At 35.3% G+C, this 21,078-nt stretch overlaps 1 protein-coding gene across 2 annotated transcripts in view; it reads left to right on the forward strand.

Moving 5' to 3' along the window:
* The first annotated feature begins 929 nt into the window (after positions 1-929).
* The window catches only part of LOC144973055 (RNA polymerase I-specific transcription initiation factor RRN3-like), a 28,647-nt gene continuing 8,498 nt past the window's right edge, over positions 930-21,078 (forward strand). The window contains exons 1-10 of one of the 2 annotated variants that reach the window (XM_078915022.1): positions 930-1,022; positions 8,585-8,696; positions 9,072-9,128; positions 9,454-9,546; positions 12,101-12,230; positions 13,818-13,935; positions 16,257-16,425; positions 17,452-17,529; positions 18,634-18,802; positions 20,313-20,443. In XM_078915022.1, coding sequence (XP_078771148.1) covers positions 8,634-8,696; positions 9,072-9,128; positions 9,454-9,546; positions 12,101-12,230; positions 13,818-13,935; positions 16,257-16,425; positions 17,452-17,529; positions 18,634-18,802; positions 20,313-20,443 — 1,008 coding nt within the window. In that variant the 5' untranslated portion in view covers positions 930-1,022; positions 8,585-8,633. Of the gene's footprint in view, positions 1,023-1,686; positions 1,766-8,584; positions 8,697-9,071; positions 9,129-9,453; positions 9,547-12,100; positions 12,231-13,817; positions 13,936-16,256; positions 16,426-17,451; positions 17,530-18,633; positions 18,803-20,312; positions 20,444-21,078 lie in introns of those variants that run through there. The other variant, XM_078915023.1, reaches the window with a different exon arrangement.

Below are 21,078 nucleotides of genomic sequence, written 5' to 3' on the forward strand. Positions count from 1 at the left end.
TTGCATGACGTTGGGGCGTGGCTATGATTTCGGCGGAGAAAGGCGAGGGTGGAGCTTGCCTATTGGGTTATTTTGTTAATGTATTCCCCCCATTTCAAGTCCTTTGAGAAGGTGATGACAAGGTATGGGTTATCGTCGACTTGTTTCATGACGGCATTGTTTAACTTGTAGGTCTCATTGTACTTTTTAGCTGTGCTGAGGATGTAGCATTTGTTTGCGTTAAATTTCATTCCCCAATCATTAGCCCACTGTTCGAGACTATTCAAGTCCTCTTGTAGCAATATTTGATCGTTTGCAGATTTTATTAATTGGTATATTAGACAGTCATCGGCGAATAACCTAATCTGAGATTTTACTCGTAGAGGTATGTCATTGATGAAACAAAGAAATAGTATGGGTCCTAGCACCGTTCCCTGTGGTACTCCTCATATGACTGGACCTTCATCCGATGACGTGCCGTCTAGGACTACTTTCATGGTATGTTTTGTGAGGAAATTACAAAGCCATGTGTGTAGAGAGCCACGAATTCCGTAATTTTCTAGTTTCTGCAGGAATATATCTTAAAATTGTCTCCCATAGTGTTTGTAACATATTGTTAGAACCATGCTCGAGTATGAATAAAATCAACTCTCATTCTATGATATTTTAGTGAAGGCAAATTTAGATACTTTAATCTTTCTAAATAGGATAGATGTCGAATGTCAGGCTGGTATGATTTACTCTTAAGACCAATAAAAAATACCAAGGGCATTTAAGAAAAGATAAAGTATTGAACGACAATGGTTGAAATTCGCTTTTTATCTTACGTTACTTCGGGGTAAAGACTGTTGGGCTCCATGGCATCATATGTATATACGTATACACTTCCAATGAAAATTTGACCCGGAAATCATTGGTATTTTTTAACCTCTTTAAAATCTCAATTGTTTAGGTTGCCTTACTGAATCTTTCCTAACAGCCTGTGTCAATCACATGTGTGTACAGTATAGCACCTTCAAGCTCAGATGAATACTTAGATTTGTGTAAGCTTTAGTAAAACTTGACCTATTTTTCTTAAAATTTCAATTTTCATTGACTATCTGGAATGGAATTTTCATCAAATTGTCAATCACACTGATTGAGTGGAATCACTCGTTAATTTCAATTCAGTGTCAGTGTGGTGGAGTGGGAGTGGGAGAGGGAGTCAAGAAGTTCTTACAACCTAAGACTAAGATGGGAGTGCAACAACAACAATCCATTCGGGAGGCCTTCCGAAGGCTCCTACATCCCCAGTATTCTTTAAAAAAAATAATGTTCTAGAGTAGGGGGAAAACTTTTTTAAAATAATGATCTAGTAGTTAGTAGTAGTAGGCTACTTAGTAGGGGCAGGGGGTTTGTTGGGATTCCCACTTAGACTTAAATGAAAATTCAGTTTTCAAATGACAGTATAAAATCTGGTTTACTATGATGCAGTATACCATCCCGATAATAAAACCGTTTGAATTTTGTCTCTAGGTTATATAGAAGCAGAGTTATTCAATTTTTTATGCCTTAAAAACACCAAAAATTACTATAGGAATCAGCCTGAAATTGGGCACCAGCTGACTGAAAAAACGAAAGGGGATTCCCCTGAAACACTGTGACGTCACAAGGCTAGGAGCCAAGGACCGACGCTGACCACGGCAGTCCAAGCTGAAATGGCGTTACTTTGGTAGATTTTGAAACGAGTGTGATTTTATGGAATGCTCAAAGGGTATCCTGGAAGCAGTTTTGAAAGTTGAAAATGGTATCATTGGAAAGGAAAATGATTGAATTTTATGATTATTTATGTTTTAAGGGAATTTTTTCATGAATGATGATAAACGACTTGATTTTCTTGCCCACTACAATTAAGCTATCTTTCCATTACAATATCTTCTAAATGAATTTAAGGAGGGAAATGGTAATTGTACCAAATGATAGGGCGTTCAATGCCCTTTATTTTGGTATTTAATTTATCCAATTCTGTAAATAAATACCAGAGATATCTCAATTTAACCAAGCCATGGTTTGAGCCTGCAGCTCACAAACGATAACTAGCGGTCACACAGGTGAATGGGAGAACTGTGACACAGATTTAGCCATTCATTTAAGTGCCTTCTCTTCTTCTTCTAGGTTCCATGCCTGGTCCAGGCTTCGGATACTGCATGAATTATCTCTCTCCATTCTTCCCTGTCTCTTGCTTTTTCAAACAGCTCTTGGATTGTTAGGTTAGTGAAGCCCTTCAGTTGGTCTATGAGTCTTTTTTCTTTGTCTCCCCCGGGCGCGTTTACCAGGTATTTTTCCACAACTTGCCAGGTATTCATTTTTATCTTTCCTTACTATGTGTCCGAAAAAGGATAGTTGTCGATCCGCTATTAAGGGCATTAGTTTCCTTTGTTGGTATGTTTGTTTTAGCACTTCTTCATTCGTTTTGTGTGCAGTATACGATATTCTCTGCATCCTTCTCAAGCACCACATTTCAAAAGCTTTAATGTTCTTTTGTGTTTCTGCATTTGTAGTCCAGCTTTCGCATCCGTATAACAAGATTGGCCACACGTAGCACTTCAAGACTCGGAATCTAATCCCGAACGACATCTGTTTGTTTTTCAAAATGTTTCCCAGGTCCATGAAGGCCTGTTTGGCTTGAGTTATTCTTGCTCGTATGTCTCGGTTACATCTTCCATCTGTTGTCACTATTGAACCTAGGTATTTAAAACTTTCTACGTTGGTAAGTTGCTCGCCGTGAATCGTTATATTGCAGGTGTTGTTGTTTTCGGGGTTTTTCTGTATTACCATGCATTCCGTTTTGGTGATATTCACTTCCATTCCCTTGGCTTCACTATCTACTACCACTTTGTCAACAATCTTTTGAAGTTGGATTTCTGATGTTGCAATGAGTACCGTATCGTCTGCGTATCTTATATTATTTATGTTGTGACGTCCTACTTTTATTCCCTCCATATTAGTTATGCCCCTCATGATTGTTTCTTGGTATAGATTAAACAGATCTGGTGAGGCAACACACCCTTGACGGACTCCTTTCTTAATAGGAATGGAAATTCCTGTAGAGTTCCCGATTTTGATAGATGCCTGCTGGGTGTAGTATAATGTTTGCATGAGTCTGAGGTCTTTCTCATCAGCGCCAATGGAGTGCAGTTGTTTTAGTATTTCTTCGTGGCGTACTCTATCAAAAGCTTTTTTGTAGTCGACAAAACAGAGGTATAGTGGGGTCTGAACCTGTATAGCTCTTTCACTTAAAACACGGAGGAGGTATAATGCGTTCCTTGTCCCTCTGTCAGGTTGGAATCCATATTGTTCTTCTGCGATTTCGGGGTTAATCTTATTCCTTAGCCTGTTGATAATTATACGCAACAGTATTTTGTTGATGTGGCTTATTAAACTTATAGTTCTAAAATTTTCGCATCTGACTGCACCTGCTTTCTTTGGTATTGCTATGAAAATAGAGTTACAGAGATCTTCTGGAATTTTCCCAGTGTTGTATATATTGTTGAATAATATGTGAAGTTCATCAATTGCTAGATCTCCTAGGCTTTTTAATACCTCTACAGATATTTCATCAGGGCCTGTTGCTTTACCATCCTCATTCGTTCCATGGCATGTTCAATTTCACTTTTGGTGATGTTTGGTCCGCTTAATGGTTCTTTGAATTTCAATGGTGGTTCATTTCTATTTGGATCATTGTACAGTTCGCCTATGTATTCTACCCATCGGCTTTCTATATGATGTTCTTCAAATAGCAGTTCCCCTTGTTTGTTTTGGATACAACTTCCTGCTGCTTTGCTTTTCCTTTTCCCTGATAGTTCTTTTATTCTTTGGTGAGCTTGTTGGGGGTTGGGTTTGTATTCTCCTTCGATTTCGCAGCATTTCCAGTCGAGAAAGTTCTCGTGTGCCTCGATGCATTTGGATTTAATGTGGTTGTTCAATGTTTGGTATTCTGCAGACCCTCTGTTGCATTTTCGTCTTTCTTCAAATAGGTTTAGAATTTCATTTGTCATCCATTCATTTTTGCTGTTTATTTGAGCTATTGGTAAATGCTTTTCTGCAGTTGCTTTGACACACTTTTGGAATATATCAAATTGTTTTTCACATTTTTCGTTATCAGGTTCACTTTGGCTTTGTATCATGAGTGCATTTTCAAATTCTTCTCTCATTTTTGTTTGTATGCCATTGTCTTTGCATAACCTGTAATCCCTCTTTATTCTACCAGCTGTTCTCTGAATAGCTTTAAACTTTATCCTTACTGTACAAACAACTGGGACATGGTCACTGTTTACATCGGCGCCTGGGTAGGTTTTGCAATTTAATGTGCCATTTCTGAATCTTGATGATACTGCTATAAAGTCTATCTGGTTTCTTGCTCTGTCCCCTGGTGATTGCCATGTCCAGGTTCTTCTTGGGTGTTGTTGAAACCAGGTGTTTGAAATCATTAATTTATTTGTTCTACACCAATCTGCCCAGATGTTTCCTCGTTCATTTCTGTCTCCGAGTCCATGTGGTCCGATTATGTCACCATCTCTGCCTCTGCCAATCTTAGCATTTAGGTCCCCCATTACCATAAGGACTTCTTGTGATTTACACATTCGTTTTGCTTTGTCTAGTGAATGGTAAAACTCTGTCATATCTGCATCTGTCGCCTCTTCTGTTGGTGCATAAACTTGAATAATATTGGTGTCAACTACAGGTCCTCTTAGCTTAACCAACAAAACTCTGTCTGAGATTGCTACGTGCCCTTTGTAAAGTTTGGTTGATTGTTGGTCTAAGATCATCCCTACTCCTTTTTGGAAAGAGGTTCCACCACTCCATATGATCTTATATGTCGTGTTGTTTTCTTGTTTTGACATGGTTCCCTGCTCTTTCCATCTCATCTCTGCCAGGCCAAGAATATTTATTTGGAGCCGTTTCATTTCTTTTAGAATGTTGTTTAGTTTTCCTTTTTGGGCACAGGTCCTGACATTCCATGTCCCAATTTTGGTTTTGTCACATTTGTTAAATTTATTTCGCCTAGTAACTGGCTGACGGTTCGGTGTGACCTGACGAACATCACGCTCCCAACCGAGCGAGGCAGCAGTCTTCCGTGAAAACATGCTCCCCTTTACGCTGTCACCGTTTAACTTTTTGGACTTATTCATGCAGTTAACTCGGCAAAGTTACAAGAATGGTTTGCCATTGCCTATTCTTGTCGCCCTCTGCAGTTGGCCAGCTTGACCTGTTACCGTTCGACACCACGAGGAGGTTGCAGTAGGGCTTGATGATGATCTATCTTTGCAGACTTGGCATCATCCATTTGTCAAACTTAAGTGCCTACCTATTAAAAAAAAAGTTTCCCCCCTCCCAAACCCCTACTAGAACTTTAGAACATTATAACAACAACAACAACAACAAAAAAAAAAGAATACTGGGGAAGTAGGAGATTTCGGGAGGCCTCTCATCCATTCATCAGCATCAATCATCCTGACGTGCACATATTAAATAAATTTTGAAAGTAATCTGTGATGTACGGACTAAATTGCTTCACACAGACACAACCAACCTATCTGACCAATCCCCAATGTAAACACATAAAAAAAAGATAGCCACCTTCTCATCAGGGACATCAACCCCTGAACAGTGCCAGTGCCTCTTTCAAAATATCACAGTGAAAATAGTCAAGTGCAGACTTGTAGTCTGAGAAAATCAGTTTGTTGCTTTTTAGATGGGGGGAGAGATCTTTTTAAGTTGCATCTCTCTATGTATCTTAATAAATAAGAAAATGGAATAAAAATTTGCTTTACTTCCCATCTCTATCCTATATGACAATTGCTAATTGAGTTCGCCTCAGCGATATAATACTTATAACATATTGACTGTTTGCGAACCCATTCCACAGCATCTGTGGAGCAGACTCTTTGGTCATGGTCAGCTGTTCTCTCAATTTTTGCCTGTACTCTGTTCAATGTTACCCATTCATTCCTGGGGAACAGTTCCATAGGGCAGTTCTTCTCTCGGATTTTTCAACAGCTTCATTTGCATGATTGTCCCACTCCCTCCATGTGGAAAGCCTGTATACAGCTGCATGGTCAGGGTTGATGCTTTCTTCCGTCATGAAGCTCTTTCTTGACTTCAGTCTACTTGTCGTTGGGCTGTGGTCATGGAGGGGGTGCCTTAAATCAGATAATAACCGAAAAGACAGTGCTACTGCAAATAACACATGTGCGGCTATGTGGTCTAGTGGTATGACACTCACTTTCGGATTGGAAGGTCCTGGGTTCGAGCCTCGCGCTTGGTGCATAGTTGAGTCCTTGGAAAAGGCTCTTTACTCACAATCTCTCACTTTACTCAGGTGTAAAATGAGTACCTGGCCGTTAACAGCGTTGTCTTTGTCCGAAAAATTGTAATATCGCCTAACAGGAGTTATGTCCCGTCCTACATGTTAAATGTTGCTGTTGACCACGGACACCTTGTAAAGCGCTTTGAGCACATATAGTGGATATTGCGGATTTACCAATTTTTCGTAATTTTACGAATTTTAGACAGATTTCATGGCCAAATACGAAATTTTATGGAAAATTACAAATTTTTAATACTTAGATAATAATAAAGATAATGATAATAATAATAATTATAAATAATAAGAAGAAGAACAACAACTACTACTACTACTACTACTACTACTACTACTACTACTACTACTACTACTACTACTACTACTACTACTACTACTACTACTACTACTACTGCTACTACTACTACTACTATAATAATGATGAATGATAATAATAATAATAATAATAATAAATGGCAATTATATAGCGCTTTACCCCGTTGTCACAGGCTCTAAGCGCTTTACAGTGATATAAAACAAAACATATTACAGTTAGACAAGTGTGAAGGAAACGTGATACGATTTCAATTTAACAACAACAAAATATGAAAATAATATTGCAACATTATGATGTAAAAAGATAAAACTTTAAGCGAGATTTGAACGTTGTCAACGAATCCGAGCATCTCACGTGTGATGGGAGAGAGTTCCAAAAATGGGGGGCCGAAAATTGATTAGATTGTTCACCTATTTTACGCAATGGCTTAGGTTTGACAAGGATTGATTGGTCATTGCTTGACCTCAAGTTTCTATTGGGGACATATATGTTTAGAAGGTCTTTAATATAGGAGGGACTGTTCGTGCTCAGGGATTTGTAGACAACAGTACAAATCTTATAGGCAACTCTTTTTTCCACAGGAAGCCAATGTAACTCACGGAGAAGAAGAGTTGCTGACGGGTATTTTTTGTTATTGCGTACAATGAGCCTGGCTGCGTTATTTTGAGCAACCTGAAGTTTGCTAATTTTGTCTTTAGCTAAATTCGCCCAAAGGGAGTTACAATAGTCCAATTTAGATAAAACAAGGGAATTAATTAAAAGTTCTGCTATATGCTTCGGTATTAAATTACGAATTTTGCTTATTTTTTTCATTTCTAAGTACATAGATTGTATGGTGTTATTCACGTGGCTTGTCATGGAAAGATCTTTATCAATGATGACGCCAAGGTTTTTTGCTTTATTTGAAAATTCTATTGTACTATTTCCGAGAGTAATAGGTGATTTATTTGCCTGTTTAAGGATACTCGACCTTCCACACATTAATAATAATAATAATATTGTGGTTGTTCATACACAATTTCAGAAATTACTAAAAATTGACATTAATATTACTAAATTTGAAGTTTTCAATTTGGCAAGTCTGCTACTGCAAATAACAATGCTGAACTAATAAACTGTACTGAAAAACAAAACAAACTGTTTGCAATAATACTGCAAATCAGAAATTAAACTATTTTTGCAGTACTACTACTGCAAATAACAAAAATAGTAGTGGCCTACTTTTAAACTACAACGAAGTTTGTGAGCCAAACATGAAACAAAATATACGTGTAAAATGTTACGAAAATTGTGAACTTCATTAATCATAATTAATTGTCACCTAATTCATTTATATCGAAAGTATTCACATAATCTATCTTTATTTAAAAAGATAAATGAAAATAAATTTTTTTTAAAGTTTAAGAGTGCACAAAATCCCTTGTGATGATGTAACATAAGTGCCTGCTCCACTCACTTTTCTGAATTAAAAATTCACCCCATATACCGGAGCATACTCAATGTCTCAATTGTTTCTATGTTATATGTTTGTGTTGAGAATATTGGCTATTAAGCGTAATTGCTGGCCTGCTAACTTCGCGGCGCTTGTGTGTTGGACCCGCGGTCTCCAGTAGTCGGTGAGAGAGAGCTCTAGTAATGAATGACCTGAGTTTGATACAAATTTTTTTGGGTCTGTGGATAGCTCATGCGGTAGAGTCACGCTCTCATCGGCCAGGCGGAGTTGTTGTACCAATAAGGTCGCAGGTTCAAACCCCATCACCGCCGTGAAAATTTTTTATTCTCTATTGTCTTCTGGCACTTTTCTACTCACTTCATCTCTTGTTGGTGATGATGTAGTAGCTTTAACTAATTATTATTATTTGTAATGAAATTTAAAAAAAATTCATCTCCCCTCCCATTAATCTTCTCAATATGTGATTTGTCAGATTTGACTGAGTACTCAGCAGAGAACAATATTAATAGGAGAACATAACGATGGCAACAACTATTCAAAATGAAGTTGAAAATGTTCTACAAAAATGTACGCCTGAGGAAATAGTAAGTTGAGTTCTAATTGTCATTTCATTTCATTTTTCAAAATTTAATCAGCTTTTGGTTTTAGTGAATTTATAATTTGAGATATTACATTAAGATTAGACTCAAACCATTATTTAGGTGAGTTACATTACGATTAGCATTTCTTAATCAGTTTATTCCTTTTAATGAACCAAATGGTATTTTTTTTATGATAATGAATGTTTGTTCTTTTTAGTTTTTCAGTTACTCCCAGTCTCATGAGTTGTTTCAATTTGAGTATGTTTTTGATGAGTGCTTCTGTGTTTTAACCATTTCACTTGCACACATGCTTGTTAAAAAGCGGGCAAGATGGATTTTTGATTCTTTCTCACATATTTATATATTTAAAAAATACAGATAGCTGATGAACGAATGTGTAAGATATTGAAGGACTATTTGACAAATGAAACTTGGGTAAGTTTTTGTTTTTAACATTTTAACTTCCAAATACCTTTTCAAATTATAATTATGTATTTAGGAATTGTTTGCTTCTTCTCCAAATGGGAAATGTTGCTTTAGACATTTTTATATTAATTGAAATTTCTTGTTACTGCCCATTAAAGATTTTGGTGTTCTTATCAAGAGAACCAACATTTTTACTCAACCGTCCCTACCCTACCCCCTTTCCATAAGACGAAGCAGTTTGAATATACATTATATTCACTTCACATTATAATCAATATTCATTAGAAATTTCAGAAATATTTGAGTGTTTATATATTACTTCATTTCATTACAGGCATCAGCTGAAGTAATTGCGATTCTTCAAAAGTTGGAGGAATGTATAAATTTATTGAAGGAAAACCACAAACAGCTTGTCAAAGCCATAATAGTGAGTGCCTCATATGTCTTATATAATGTGATGTTCTGTAAAAGTCCTAATTGTAAGATTTTGATACCTAAAATTCCTCAATTATCTTAATGCATAGGAAGAGATTCAGATTTGTTGCATACCTTGAAAATGTGCTCAGCAAATTATCCTTAGAAACTGTCATACCTTGTTGAAGGCGATACAGAATTCATTCTTAAATTTTGCATTAAACCCAATTTCCAAATGGGCTAGTGATATTATTTTAGATACTTGTGGAGAATTTTCAATATTTGCTGAGAAATAAAGGCTGTTAGGAACAGGCAGTCGTCTTTTATACTTATTATACTACTGAGTGTTATATTTTTGGATTTGTTGGTTATTCTGTGCTCGATAAAAATTTAACAGTGGCTTTATGGGACAGTGTGGCTCAGCAGTACAGTCTTTGCTTTGTACCCAAAAGGTACCGAGTTCGACTACCCGCCTTGATGTGTGGCCTTGAGCAAGTCACCTTGTCCTAGCTCACTTTGTGGTGCTGCAATGCGGCTGATGCCTGGGTTATTCCAGTCTTCCCTTGGAATAGATCCTAAAGACAAATTTCCCCTTGGGGATGAATAAAGGGAATTTTTAAAAATTTTTTTTATTTATTTATGGAACAATTTTGACTCCAACCCTATTTTAAAAAGAATAGATTAGAAAGATTATCATAACTTGATAGTATCAAGAGGCGTTTAGAATTACATCATAAATTTTTGTTGTGGATATGATAGAATTGCATAGAATAAATTATACTCGTAATGAAAGTCATACGCCATTGTTGCACAGTGGTGTTTCCTATCCATTATGGGGGAACTTGAACATTTGCTTTTTGAAAAACAAACGAAACTTTCTATTTTTAATGGTGGGGTAACGAAGAAGAACAATTATTTTTCTTAACAAGGTTGTTAATAGAGGTGCCAGATACATTTTGGAAATAGTGCAAATCTTTAAGATCATATTTATAACTCAACACCCCCACTTGATCGTGAATGATTTCACATTGAAAACAAAGTTCAATCAATAGTCAACATTAAACAAAAAGTGTATTTGTTTTGGACTTATACATTGAGTTACTCTAGGAAAGAGATGCTCCTATTAGCTATTGTCTTCAGTTACAGATTAATTAGTTATTATTCGTTAAGTCCATTGTTTAAAATATTAGTTGAGCTTACAAATATCAGAGTAACATGCCCTAGAGAAGGATGAACTCTTTGTTCCTTACTTTCCACATTTGAGCTATATTATTTTGTCCTTCTACTTACAATGTTGTTGCGATATATTTGTGTATACTCTAACTTATACTCAGTAATAAATTGTTCTCTCACATTTAATCACTTAACGCCTCTGGGTTGAGTGGTTCCACAATATTAATCGGTGTCCCGTCAAATACACAAAAATAATTAAAAATAATAATAATTGCATTGTGGATGATATGTAACATACATTACATGTCTCTTATTACGACTCCATAGAATAGAAACATAATATGTAGTATTACAACAAGAACAAGAAGATAATAATAAAGCTCAAAGACATTTTTATTGACCTAACTTAAGTCTATTCTCCAAAAATAAGAGTTCTAAATTTGTTTAATTGAGCCCTTTTAGCAGGCTTAGTCATCAAATCAGCTTATATATCACCTGTTAGGCAATATTTCAATTCAAATCCCTTTTTGAGCTCAGCTCGTATGAAGTGATAGCGAACATCAATATGTTTAGACCTATGGTGGCTACCCTGGTTATCCTCATGTATAAGTGGCAAATGCTTATCATCATTACTGCCAATACCTTTTAGAAATTGACTGAGATACAAGACCTCTTGCACTGCAAATGTAAGAGCAATATATTCAGCCTCAAATGTTGAAAGGGCTACAACTGGCTGTTTCCTAGACTTCCAAGAAATCAGAGCGTTTAACTTCAAAGCTGTTCCTTATAAATTGTACAATCTATTGGGGCATTCAGATGCGCGGTTTAACATCCATCTGATTTAAAGCTATGTTGTACTGTGCAGCAAGCTGCATGATAATGTGCATTGAAGTCATATTTGCTGTAGGGGCAAACGTCTCATGGTAATCAAACCCGTTGTCTGACTGTTTTGTGAAAGTAAGTGGTGGAAGGTTAAAGTTGAGCTGTGATTTTCTATTCAAGATAACTTTAAAAAAAAAATTATTTGTGGACTCGGGTTGGTGTAAAAACAGAAAATTAATAATCAGGTTGATCCTTTTATGGTCAAATTTGATCAAAAAGTCATTTTTTATTCAGGCATTTAAATAGTATTTGAATAATCTTCAGTGTGATGCAATTTTAGAACATATGGAGGACTGACATTACTTAATAATGTTTAAAATCCATCTCCACAACTTTCCTGATTCATTTTACAAACAGATTGCATATCTAAGATTTATGGAGTAATTGTTTACAATGTATTTGTAAAAAATTTAGCTTTGATTTCCAAATTTATGTATATTTTTGAAAGTCCTTGGTCTTCACCTCTTTACCTGTAAATGACTATCCCCCCCTTTTTAATTTTCTGCCTTCAGAATATGAATTGGCTAGACAGTGGTCCAGAGGTGATACAAGTATACATTAGCTTTATACGTAGCCTCGTATCGGCACATGTAAATTACTTCAAGCCACTTCTACTTGTCTTGATCAGGAAAATGAGAGGAGGTAGGTTTTTATTTTTACCGTTTTTATTCATGTGTTTTTTTTCACAGCGGTAATGTGGATCATTAGTAATTTATTGTCAGAACCAGATTGTTGCTGTACTCTGAAAAAAACATGCTTTTAGAATTTTTCAGAAAACACCTTCAAATATTGATCAATTAAATGACTCTCATGTTGGAAATAAACTCTCAAACCCGAGGCTTTGTGAAATTATCACTGTAGGTTTTATAGCAGACCTGTTTTCATCATGTAGTTGTTAACCACTAGAATGGGTATGTTTCACGCAAAAGAGTTGATGGAATAAGCGGGTTTGGTTTGATACTTTCATAAAATTATGTTTACTGATGAATGATCTCCTTATTTTGAAAATTTTGGTAAGAAAAATGAGCATGGTTATGAGCGGAGTCCATTTAGGTAACCATGCTTTTAAAGGGTATTTTTATTTAGTAAAAGTTCTGATTCACGACTGGGGTGTGCTTTTGTGCTAAAAACCACAGTGCTTATAAACAGAGACTACTACTGCTATATACAAAGGTGGGCTGGAACGTTTTGCAATTTTTCTTATAATTTAGAGATATTTTACTTAGAATCTTAACATTTGGGATAAATTTTCTCTAACCAATTGGCTTTGGTGTGTCGAAATTTGTAAGGTCTATGATGTCTTCGTGTGACATAATTGCTTTTATCCTATCACGTGGTCAGCAATCTTGGTCAAAATAAAAAATGAAAATGGCTGCACCAAAAGAGATTCGATTCAAGCAGTGTGCTGTTATTGAATTTCTGAATGTTGAAGGTTGTTCACCCATTGAAATCCATACCAAAATGAAGTGTGTTTATAGCATCGTTTGGCAATAGGTACCTTTCCCGGAAGGAGGAGACCTGATCGAAACACAACTTCAAACTCATTGCGGGAGGCCCTGAAGTGCCTTGTATGTCAGTAATCAAATTGAAGTCGAACACATGATTCTGGCAAAATGGCGTGTTAGACAGACTGACATTGCAAAATAAGTTGGAATTTCAAAGGAAAGGGTACACCACATCGTAACAGTGATCCTTGGATACAGGAAAGTGTCTGTCAGGTGGGTCCCATGAATGTTGACATATGACATGAAAGAGCAGCGGAAATTCTCACTGAGGAAAATGGATTTCTTCACCTTGCCACATCCACCCTACAGTCCTGACCTAGCGCCTTCATTCTTCTTCTTATTCCCTAAATTGAAGGATTATCTCAAGGTCAAAGGAAACCACTATGAAAGCAACAAAGTCGTGAAGCTTGCTGGATGGGATATGTCAAATGGTGTGGCATTGGTCGCTCTGTATTGGTTGTGAAGGTGACTATATAAAAAAAAATTAAGTATACAATCTGTAATTGAGATTTCAGGCTTTCTTTTGATTTATTGTTTAACGAATTATTTCTAAAAACCAGGGAGTTATTGTGGAAATTTGCAAAACTTTTCAAACCACCCTATATGTATATTTATATAAATTTAAGGAACAGCTATAATTTGACACAAAAAAAAGGAGGGTCGAATAGGACTGCATTTTGTTTATACTCTTCCCTTTATGATTTAACTTCCCTATTTCCCATAGATAACAAAACATTTGAAGCAGTTGCTCAAGAGGACAAAATACAGCTCTGTCTCAAAATGGATCAAGACTTCAACCATATTCACAATCTTCTGCGATCACTGTGTCAATTAATCCCGATGTGAGCCTATTTTGATTTTTAAAAGTGAATGTTTGCAATAGATTAAGTCTTAAGGTTAAATACTGTGCTATCTCAAATATTTATGAAAACACACTGGGTGGGGTTCCTGACCTCCCATAGTGGGCAGGGAGATACTTACTGTGTCTTCTATCCCATTATATCTGTTTTCCAACTGCCTTTCTGTTTTTGCCTTGGATTATTTGGTTTTGTCCTGGCCCTGGCTGCATACCCTGACTAAAAGGGAAACAGTCAAATGTATAGTTAGTTTTGGGGGATGATATTGTTTTACTTGTAAATCATCTCTCTGTTATGCGCTGTATTATGTTTCGTTTATGTATTATATATGATTTGTAAACATTTGAGTGTATTCCTCTTAGCGCAGGTCTGTGCTTGTGTCTGAGTGAGACTTTTAGGTGATCTCAAACTAAGTGCTTTGATAATGTGCTCTTGGAATCTACATCTTCCTATTTGAACCAATTCCCCTTTGTCTTCCTTTTTCTTGTGTGCTTTAATTGTAATTCTACAACTTTTAACTATCCCATTTTCTTCCTTTTTGCTGGCGCTGCTATGACCTAAATGTGTTGCAAGCGCCGTAAAACCCTTAAAAACAAACATAACATATGAAAACACAAAAGTTATTCTTTATCATTGTAGTATGAATCATGTGGTAAACTTATTTGTAGTTCAAATTATTCTATAATCATTAAAAGAGAAATCTCTAGAACATGCTTTTTCCCCTACAAATCCTAAAATTCTGAAAGTTTGCATGTAGCAACAATTTTGATAAACGTTATTCATATACCCATTTTAAAAAAGCAAATCAAATTCCTTAAAGTTAACGAATTAAGATATTAAGAAGCCTATTTTCTTCAATGCCATTTTATTTTTGATGTAACATTTACGTGCATGGGAGATTGCTGGCTGTGGCCTGCCAGCAAGCCTATCACGATTGCAGGAGAAACCCTACAAGCTAATTGTCAATGATGATAATCTTTCGCTGAATTTTTTTGTTTTTTGTTTGTTTTTTTTTCCAGAAATTTTCAGATGATTTTGCGGTGCTATTCATTTGCCTTTGTTTGTAGTGATCCCAATAAAAAAACAAAAAACATCATGTCTTTTGTCATATTTTGACATCTGCTTGAATTTTGGTGATACTCCTGTTTTTATGATGTCAGCCTGGACAGATTGGCACCAAATCATTTAAACATAAACTTAAAAACTATAATTGTAAAACAGCAAAATATGCTTTCAATCATGTCATGATGCTATTTTATTATTTGTGGGGGATCTGTCTTGTGTTCACAATGGTAAAAATAAAAAATAGACATGGATTTGACGCAGATAGAATAAGGAATGTTTTGAGCTTAGTTACCTCTCCTTACTGTAAAAATGCAAATAAGCAGTTCTACATCAAGTTATAAAAGTTGTTTCCTTTTTTTTAATTTGAGGAAAAAATGACGTGATGATTTGTTGAAAATTATCTCCAAATGATAAACAAGATTTGAAAAGCATCGTGACTAGTTTGTAGAATGAGTTTTTGAATAGTGTATTGAAATGTGTCTGCGAGTGAGTTACTTCCGGATCATATTCTAATTCATACTTATTTGTTGCATCTGTCACACACTTGGTCTAGTCTCTCAGTGATTTGCTAGGCATCATAATGAAAATAAACAAACAAAGAGACTTCATTCTATCTGTCTACTTTTACAAATTACCTGTGATTGTTAAGGAAATTTGATGACAATTACGGACTTAAGGAAATGGAAGAAATATCACGGATTTTGATTTCACATCAATTTGCCCGTAGTGTTATAGATAACATTTTTTTTCTTCATAAGTTACCGCAGTTAGGAGGCAGCGTGGCTCAGCGGTACAGTCTTTGCTTCGCTGTGTGACCTTGAGCAAGTCACCTTGCACTAGCTCAATTTCGGCGCTGCACTGCGGCTGATGCCTGGGTTATTTTGGTCTTCCCTTGGAATAGACCCTGGAGAAAAATTTCCCCTATGGGATGAATAAAGGGAATTTAATTCATTTAGTTTAGTTAAGTAGAAATAAAAAATTCCCCTGAAAATTATAAAGGCTATCACTCAGTTCCATGCCTATTATAACGTAGTTGATCGCTAGCTCATAATGGTCGCTATCTTCAAAGAAGAGTTTTATTTTACGTATAAAAGGTTGTATGTAGCATTTTTAGTTTAGTTTAATATAGTATTGCTAAAATTTTACCATTGACTTTTGTGTTGATTTGAAATTTGCACGTAGGCAGTCATGCTTGATACATACTATATTAAATAAATATTTCCCTGTATTTCTCTTCGAAGGACAACTGTTGTGTTATTGCCTCTTCTGGATGAGATGTTTCCTTTCGTAAATAAAGGAAGTTCAGTCTTTGAAAATTATGTCAGCAATCTTTTGAAAATTACATGGTATTTACCTGATTTAAGGATGGATATTTTGGATTTGATTGTCAAACGCATGCTGAAACTAGATGTAAGTAATGACTTTAAGGCTTTTTGTTTCATATGCTATTTATGCTTTAAGGATATAGTAAATTTAAATGAAAGATTATTGACATGTTTAAATTTAACATTGAAAAATAATCTGCACGTTCATGATCTGATGTAAATATTCTGTTAGCATATGTTACGAATCATGTTTTAACAGAATAATCACTTGTAGCTAATATTTTGTAGAATGATCAACTGAATAAAAAAAAAATATAGGTGATATTGTTTACACGCGTATTAAATAGATAAAAACATGAACATTTATATAGCACATTTCCATGGATTTACCATGCTCAATGCTCTTCACAGCATTTCATTTATTCCCCTAGCAGGCCATATGGAACCCTATTTCCATTTCATACTGTACCAGTTGCCTGTTAGGTGTCCTATTTGTATTAACACTCATACAATATTCATCACTACTTGTAGCCAGGTACTCATTCACACCTGAGTCGAATAGCCAAAATTGTCCACGATTGCTTTGATCACTCAGCATTGGTTGACCTTTGTGACAAGTTGAGACATGGAACTGCTGAGGCACCATGCCACACAAGTACTTTCTTTACCCCCAAAATCTTTAGCAGATTTGGATAATTTCATCATACCTTGCTTTAAAATATATTTTGATATCTTTCAATATGATTGTGATTGCATCATCATTTGGGGCTTTGTGGTCTTATGATCTGTCACTCTCCTTAGGGCCAGAAGGTCCCAGGTTTGGATCCTGCCATGGCAGGGCAAAGTTGAGTTCTTGGAACTAACATTCCTCACTGTACTCAGTTGTAAAGTGTGTCCTTGGTTGTTGAAAATTTTTTTGTAGTATCGCATATATCATCCTGCATGTTTAGTGTTGCTGTTGCCTGGGGATCCCTTGTTTGGCACTTTGAGCATGTTTAGTGGATATTGTACTATGTAAATGCTCAATTTTTAGTTCATACTCTACTTATGATTTAAGACCAATAGAAATGTTATTTCATCCATTTCATAACTATGATTTTTTTTTGGGTAGGTGTGGATATCTAGAGATGCCCTGTCAGAAGTCTATGCAAGCGAGGAAGAACTAGAGGATGATGAAATGTTTTCCATGGTATGTATAGAGCTTGCACAAAATATTGTGAATATCAGAAATTATCCATTATTACCTCTGAGATATAAGTAAACTAAAAAGATCCTAACATAGAAAGGTTTTAAAAAAATATATAAAAGAATGAGTGAATTGCTTCGTATATAGATAGGTTCTAAAACAACATTCCTTAATTTTTTGTTCTCCTGCCAGGCTTGAATTTTACATGGACAGGAGTTTAATTTTCTTGTGTAGCCATTGAATTAAATGTTTATTTAAAGTTTATATGATATGAAAGAAAAGTGACAGATGAGATAGTGGAATGTCGTCTTCCTTACATACTTAAAGTGGTGTTAAGTAATGTGTTTATTAGAAATGACAGAGAGTGATAAAAATGCATGTATTTCCCATTGCTTGGATTAGTAAGATAAATAAGTCTTTGGTCGGTTTGCAATAAAGATGTTTCCATATTAGTTTTTTACCTCACTGCTAGCCATGAGATGCTGATTTAAACAGCAACTATCTAACATCCTGGCTTGTTACAAAAAGTCACAGGGTGAACAATTCTTTGAAAACTGCACGAAGTAACTCACAATAACATTTTGTTACTGAAACAAATACATGTAAAAATAACATCACAGCTATTTACCCACTTAAAGTTGCAAGTAAAAATATATTTGTGGATAGTATTGACTTTATTTAGTACACAGACAATAAAAAAATAATGTACTGTCTTACAAAATGTAAATTTTTATGATTTTAAGCAATAACATAAAATTAACATGAAAGGACCAAGGGCAGTTATCTCTCTTTGCCATCTGAGTTGTTGAGTGCATATGGGATCAATTGATAGAATACTGAATCCTGGAAGTATGGTGCGGGGGTAGGTGTGCAGGTAGACCAATGAAAGCCTAAATATCATGAAGTACACAAAAGAACTAGTTTTTGTGGAAAGGAGGGATTAGAATGAGAGTATAATGTTGTGTTGTTCCTTTTCCCTCTGAAAAAGGAAAAAGAAAAGTTGAGGTGAATAGAGATGCACGCAACTGGCACGAATATGCTTTTACAAGTATGAAAATTGCTGGTGCTTTTCATATTTTAATTTTGTATTAAAAACTTTTTTTTCAGGAAGTTAACTCAGATGATGTAAATGATAAAAAGGAGACATCAGAAGATGTAAAAAGTCATAAGAGTGAGTCAGAAGTTGATTTGGAAGCGAAACTACCCCAGGCTGCTTCATTGGACGCTATTATGAAAATTGTATTGAACTTTATCCAGGAGACATGCTTTCATGAAGGTCAGCTATCCTTGATGGAAAAGTGTAAAAATGAAATTTTGTTTGTCAAGATCAAATTACCTAGCTGTTATTTTAGATGCCTGATATGAGTTCATAGTATTATAAGTATTGCTCTGCATATTGAAATTATAATTTATTATTCTTCAAACAATTGGTGTGGTGGCTGAGTAGTCAAGGCATTACACTGTGACTCGGGTTATCCTTTAAGCCCTTATGGAAAAGGGAGTGGTTTAAAAAAAAATATATTAAAATCAGGACTTTACCAATTTTCTACAGATTTAATTGCTACATACATTTTTTAACTCCAAAATTGCTGAAAGTCTGATTTTTAAGCGAAACACCAAGAAAAAAAGAAAAAAAATATTATATTGATATTTGACCTTAGTTCTGTTGCAATGGAGTCAGATCTTAAATAGTAATTCTTTTTTTTTTTCTACAATTATTTATACTTTTCTGAAGTGTCTAGAATGTATAGAATTAAGCGGTTTGCTTATGAAAAGTTTAAGAAATGAGTGAATAGAATGGCATATGACATCTTTGTATGGTTTATTGTAATGATTTATCATCTGAATCTCAGAAGTGATATGTTGAGGGGGAAGAAGAGTTACAAATTTTATAATGTATAAGACCACCAAGATGACGGTCTCATCATGTAGACAAATGTTTCTCTGGCTTAGTTATGCTAATTCTGATTCTGTAATAATACAGCAATAGCAAATGATATTAGAAGTTTTCACTTTACGACAAAAGGTAAGAATTCAGTATGTCAAATGTGCCTCTAAAATAATATTGAGAAATTGATGAAATGCAATGAAGAAATACTCATTTTTATATTTTCATGCAGATCCAATGTTGTTTTAAAGTGTGCCCATAATGCATTACTTTTCATCAAATGTTCTATGTTCTTATGGACGAACACTCAACCAATTCAGTATCAATGGCACTTTTGATAATTGCATTAAATGAAAGGGAGGGGGTAGGGGTATATCTATTTTTTAAAGGTCAGTTTGGAGCCATGTTGAAGAATGAAGGGGGGGTTCCAGCATCACTCAGCTCACACACAATGTTCAGTCCAGGTTTTTCTTCAGCACTCAGTTTAGGAAGTTGAATCTAAAACGAAACTTGTGAAATGCACTATACAACAAAAGATAACTTTTCTAAGCGACGGGGAACTAGCAATCGTTGGTGCCCATTTATCAAATTTTAATTTTCTTTATTCATCTCCGTGGGAAATATTGTCTTTGGGTTATTTTTTCAACGGAAGGTTAGACTATTTGCAGTGAGTAGAGCGAGGTGACCTAATCAAAGCAGCACAACATGGATATTTGTCGCATCCCTGGCACCTCAAGGTTATGAAGCAAAGACCACACAGCTTGCCGTGTCACAAAAATAGTTGGAAAATAGCAGCTGTTGTCATCAATACGACTACTGTTTATTATCAAATACAAAATCACAGTATTTGTTTTACCCACGATACTCTGTAACTTTTGATTTTACATATGTGTTTCAGGTGTTCTTAATTGGTCAGTGACAAAAAAGTTGTATAGAGAGCTGCTTTCATCCTTTGACAAATATGTATTTCCGACGTACTTGTCTAACCACACCCCATTTATCATGTTTTATATCTGCAGTTTTAATAAGGTGAGTAAGGTTTGCTTTTTCAAAAGGTTTTGGAAAAAAAAAATATTTGTACCTTTTCTTAAAGTATTGTTGTGATTATTGAAGTGAATTGATTATTCAGGGAAAAGATAGTGTTGATACTGGAAGTCTGTGCAGTTTGTCAAATTTAAATTGTTTTTCTTAACATGTACTAAAATTTTCGTTATCACAAAACCTTGTGTTTTAAACTTGATGACTATGAAAAAATGGTTAACAGCTTTCTTATTTTTACATAAAATTTGAAAAGAATCCAATCTGAGTATCCACACACATGTAGATTATCTAAAAATATTTCAGCATGTTCAAGGAGTGTTGTAACATCAGCCGTAACTTGGACAAATGAAGAAAACGCTTTTTGTGTTGGAAAATACATTGAGCCGAACTCAGCAAAACAACTTCAATTGTAGTGCGGCTATGTGGTCTTGTGGTATGGCACTCGCTTTTGGATCAGAAGGTCCTGGGTTGGCGCATAGTTGAGTCCTAGGAAAAGGCTCTTTACTAACATTCTCTGACAGTATTCTAGTGTAATATGAGCACCTGGCTGTTAACAGTGTTGTCTCTGTTGGAAAAAAATTGTAATATCTTTATCGTCTAACAGGCGTGATGTCTCGTTCTAC

Source organism: Berghia stephanieae, chromosome 5, assembly GCF_034508935.2.
Source record: "Berghia stephanieae isolate SIO BIC M18660-M18661 chromosome 5, UCSD_Bste_1.3, whole genome shotgun sequence".
Classification (NCBI taxonomy): domain Eukaryota; kingdom Metazoa; phylum Mollusca; class Gastropoda; order Nudibranchia; family Aeolidiidae; genus Berghia; species Berghia stephanieae.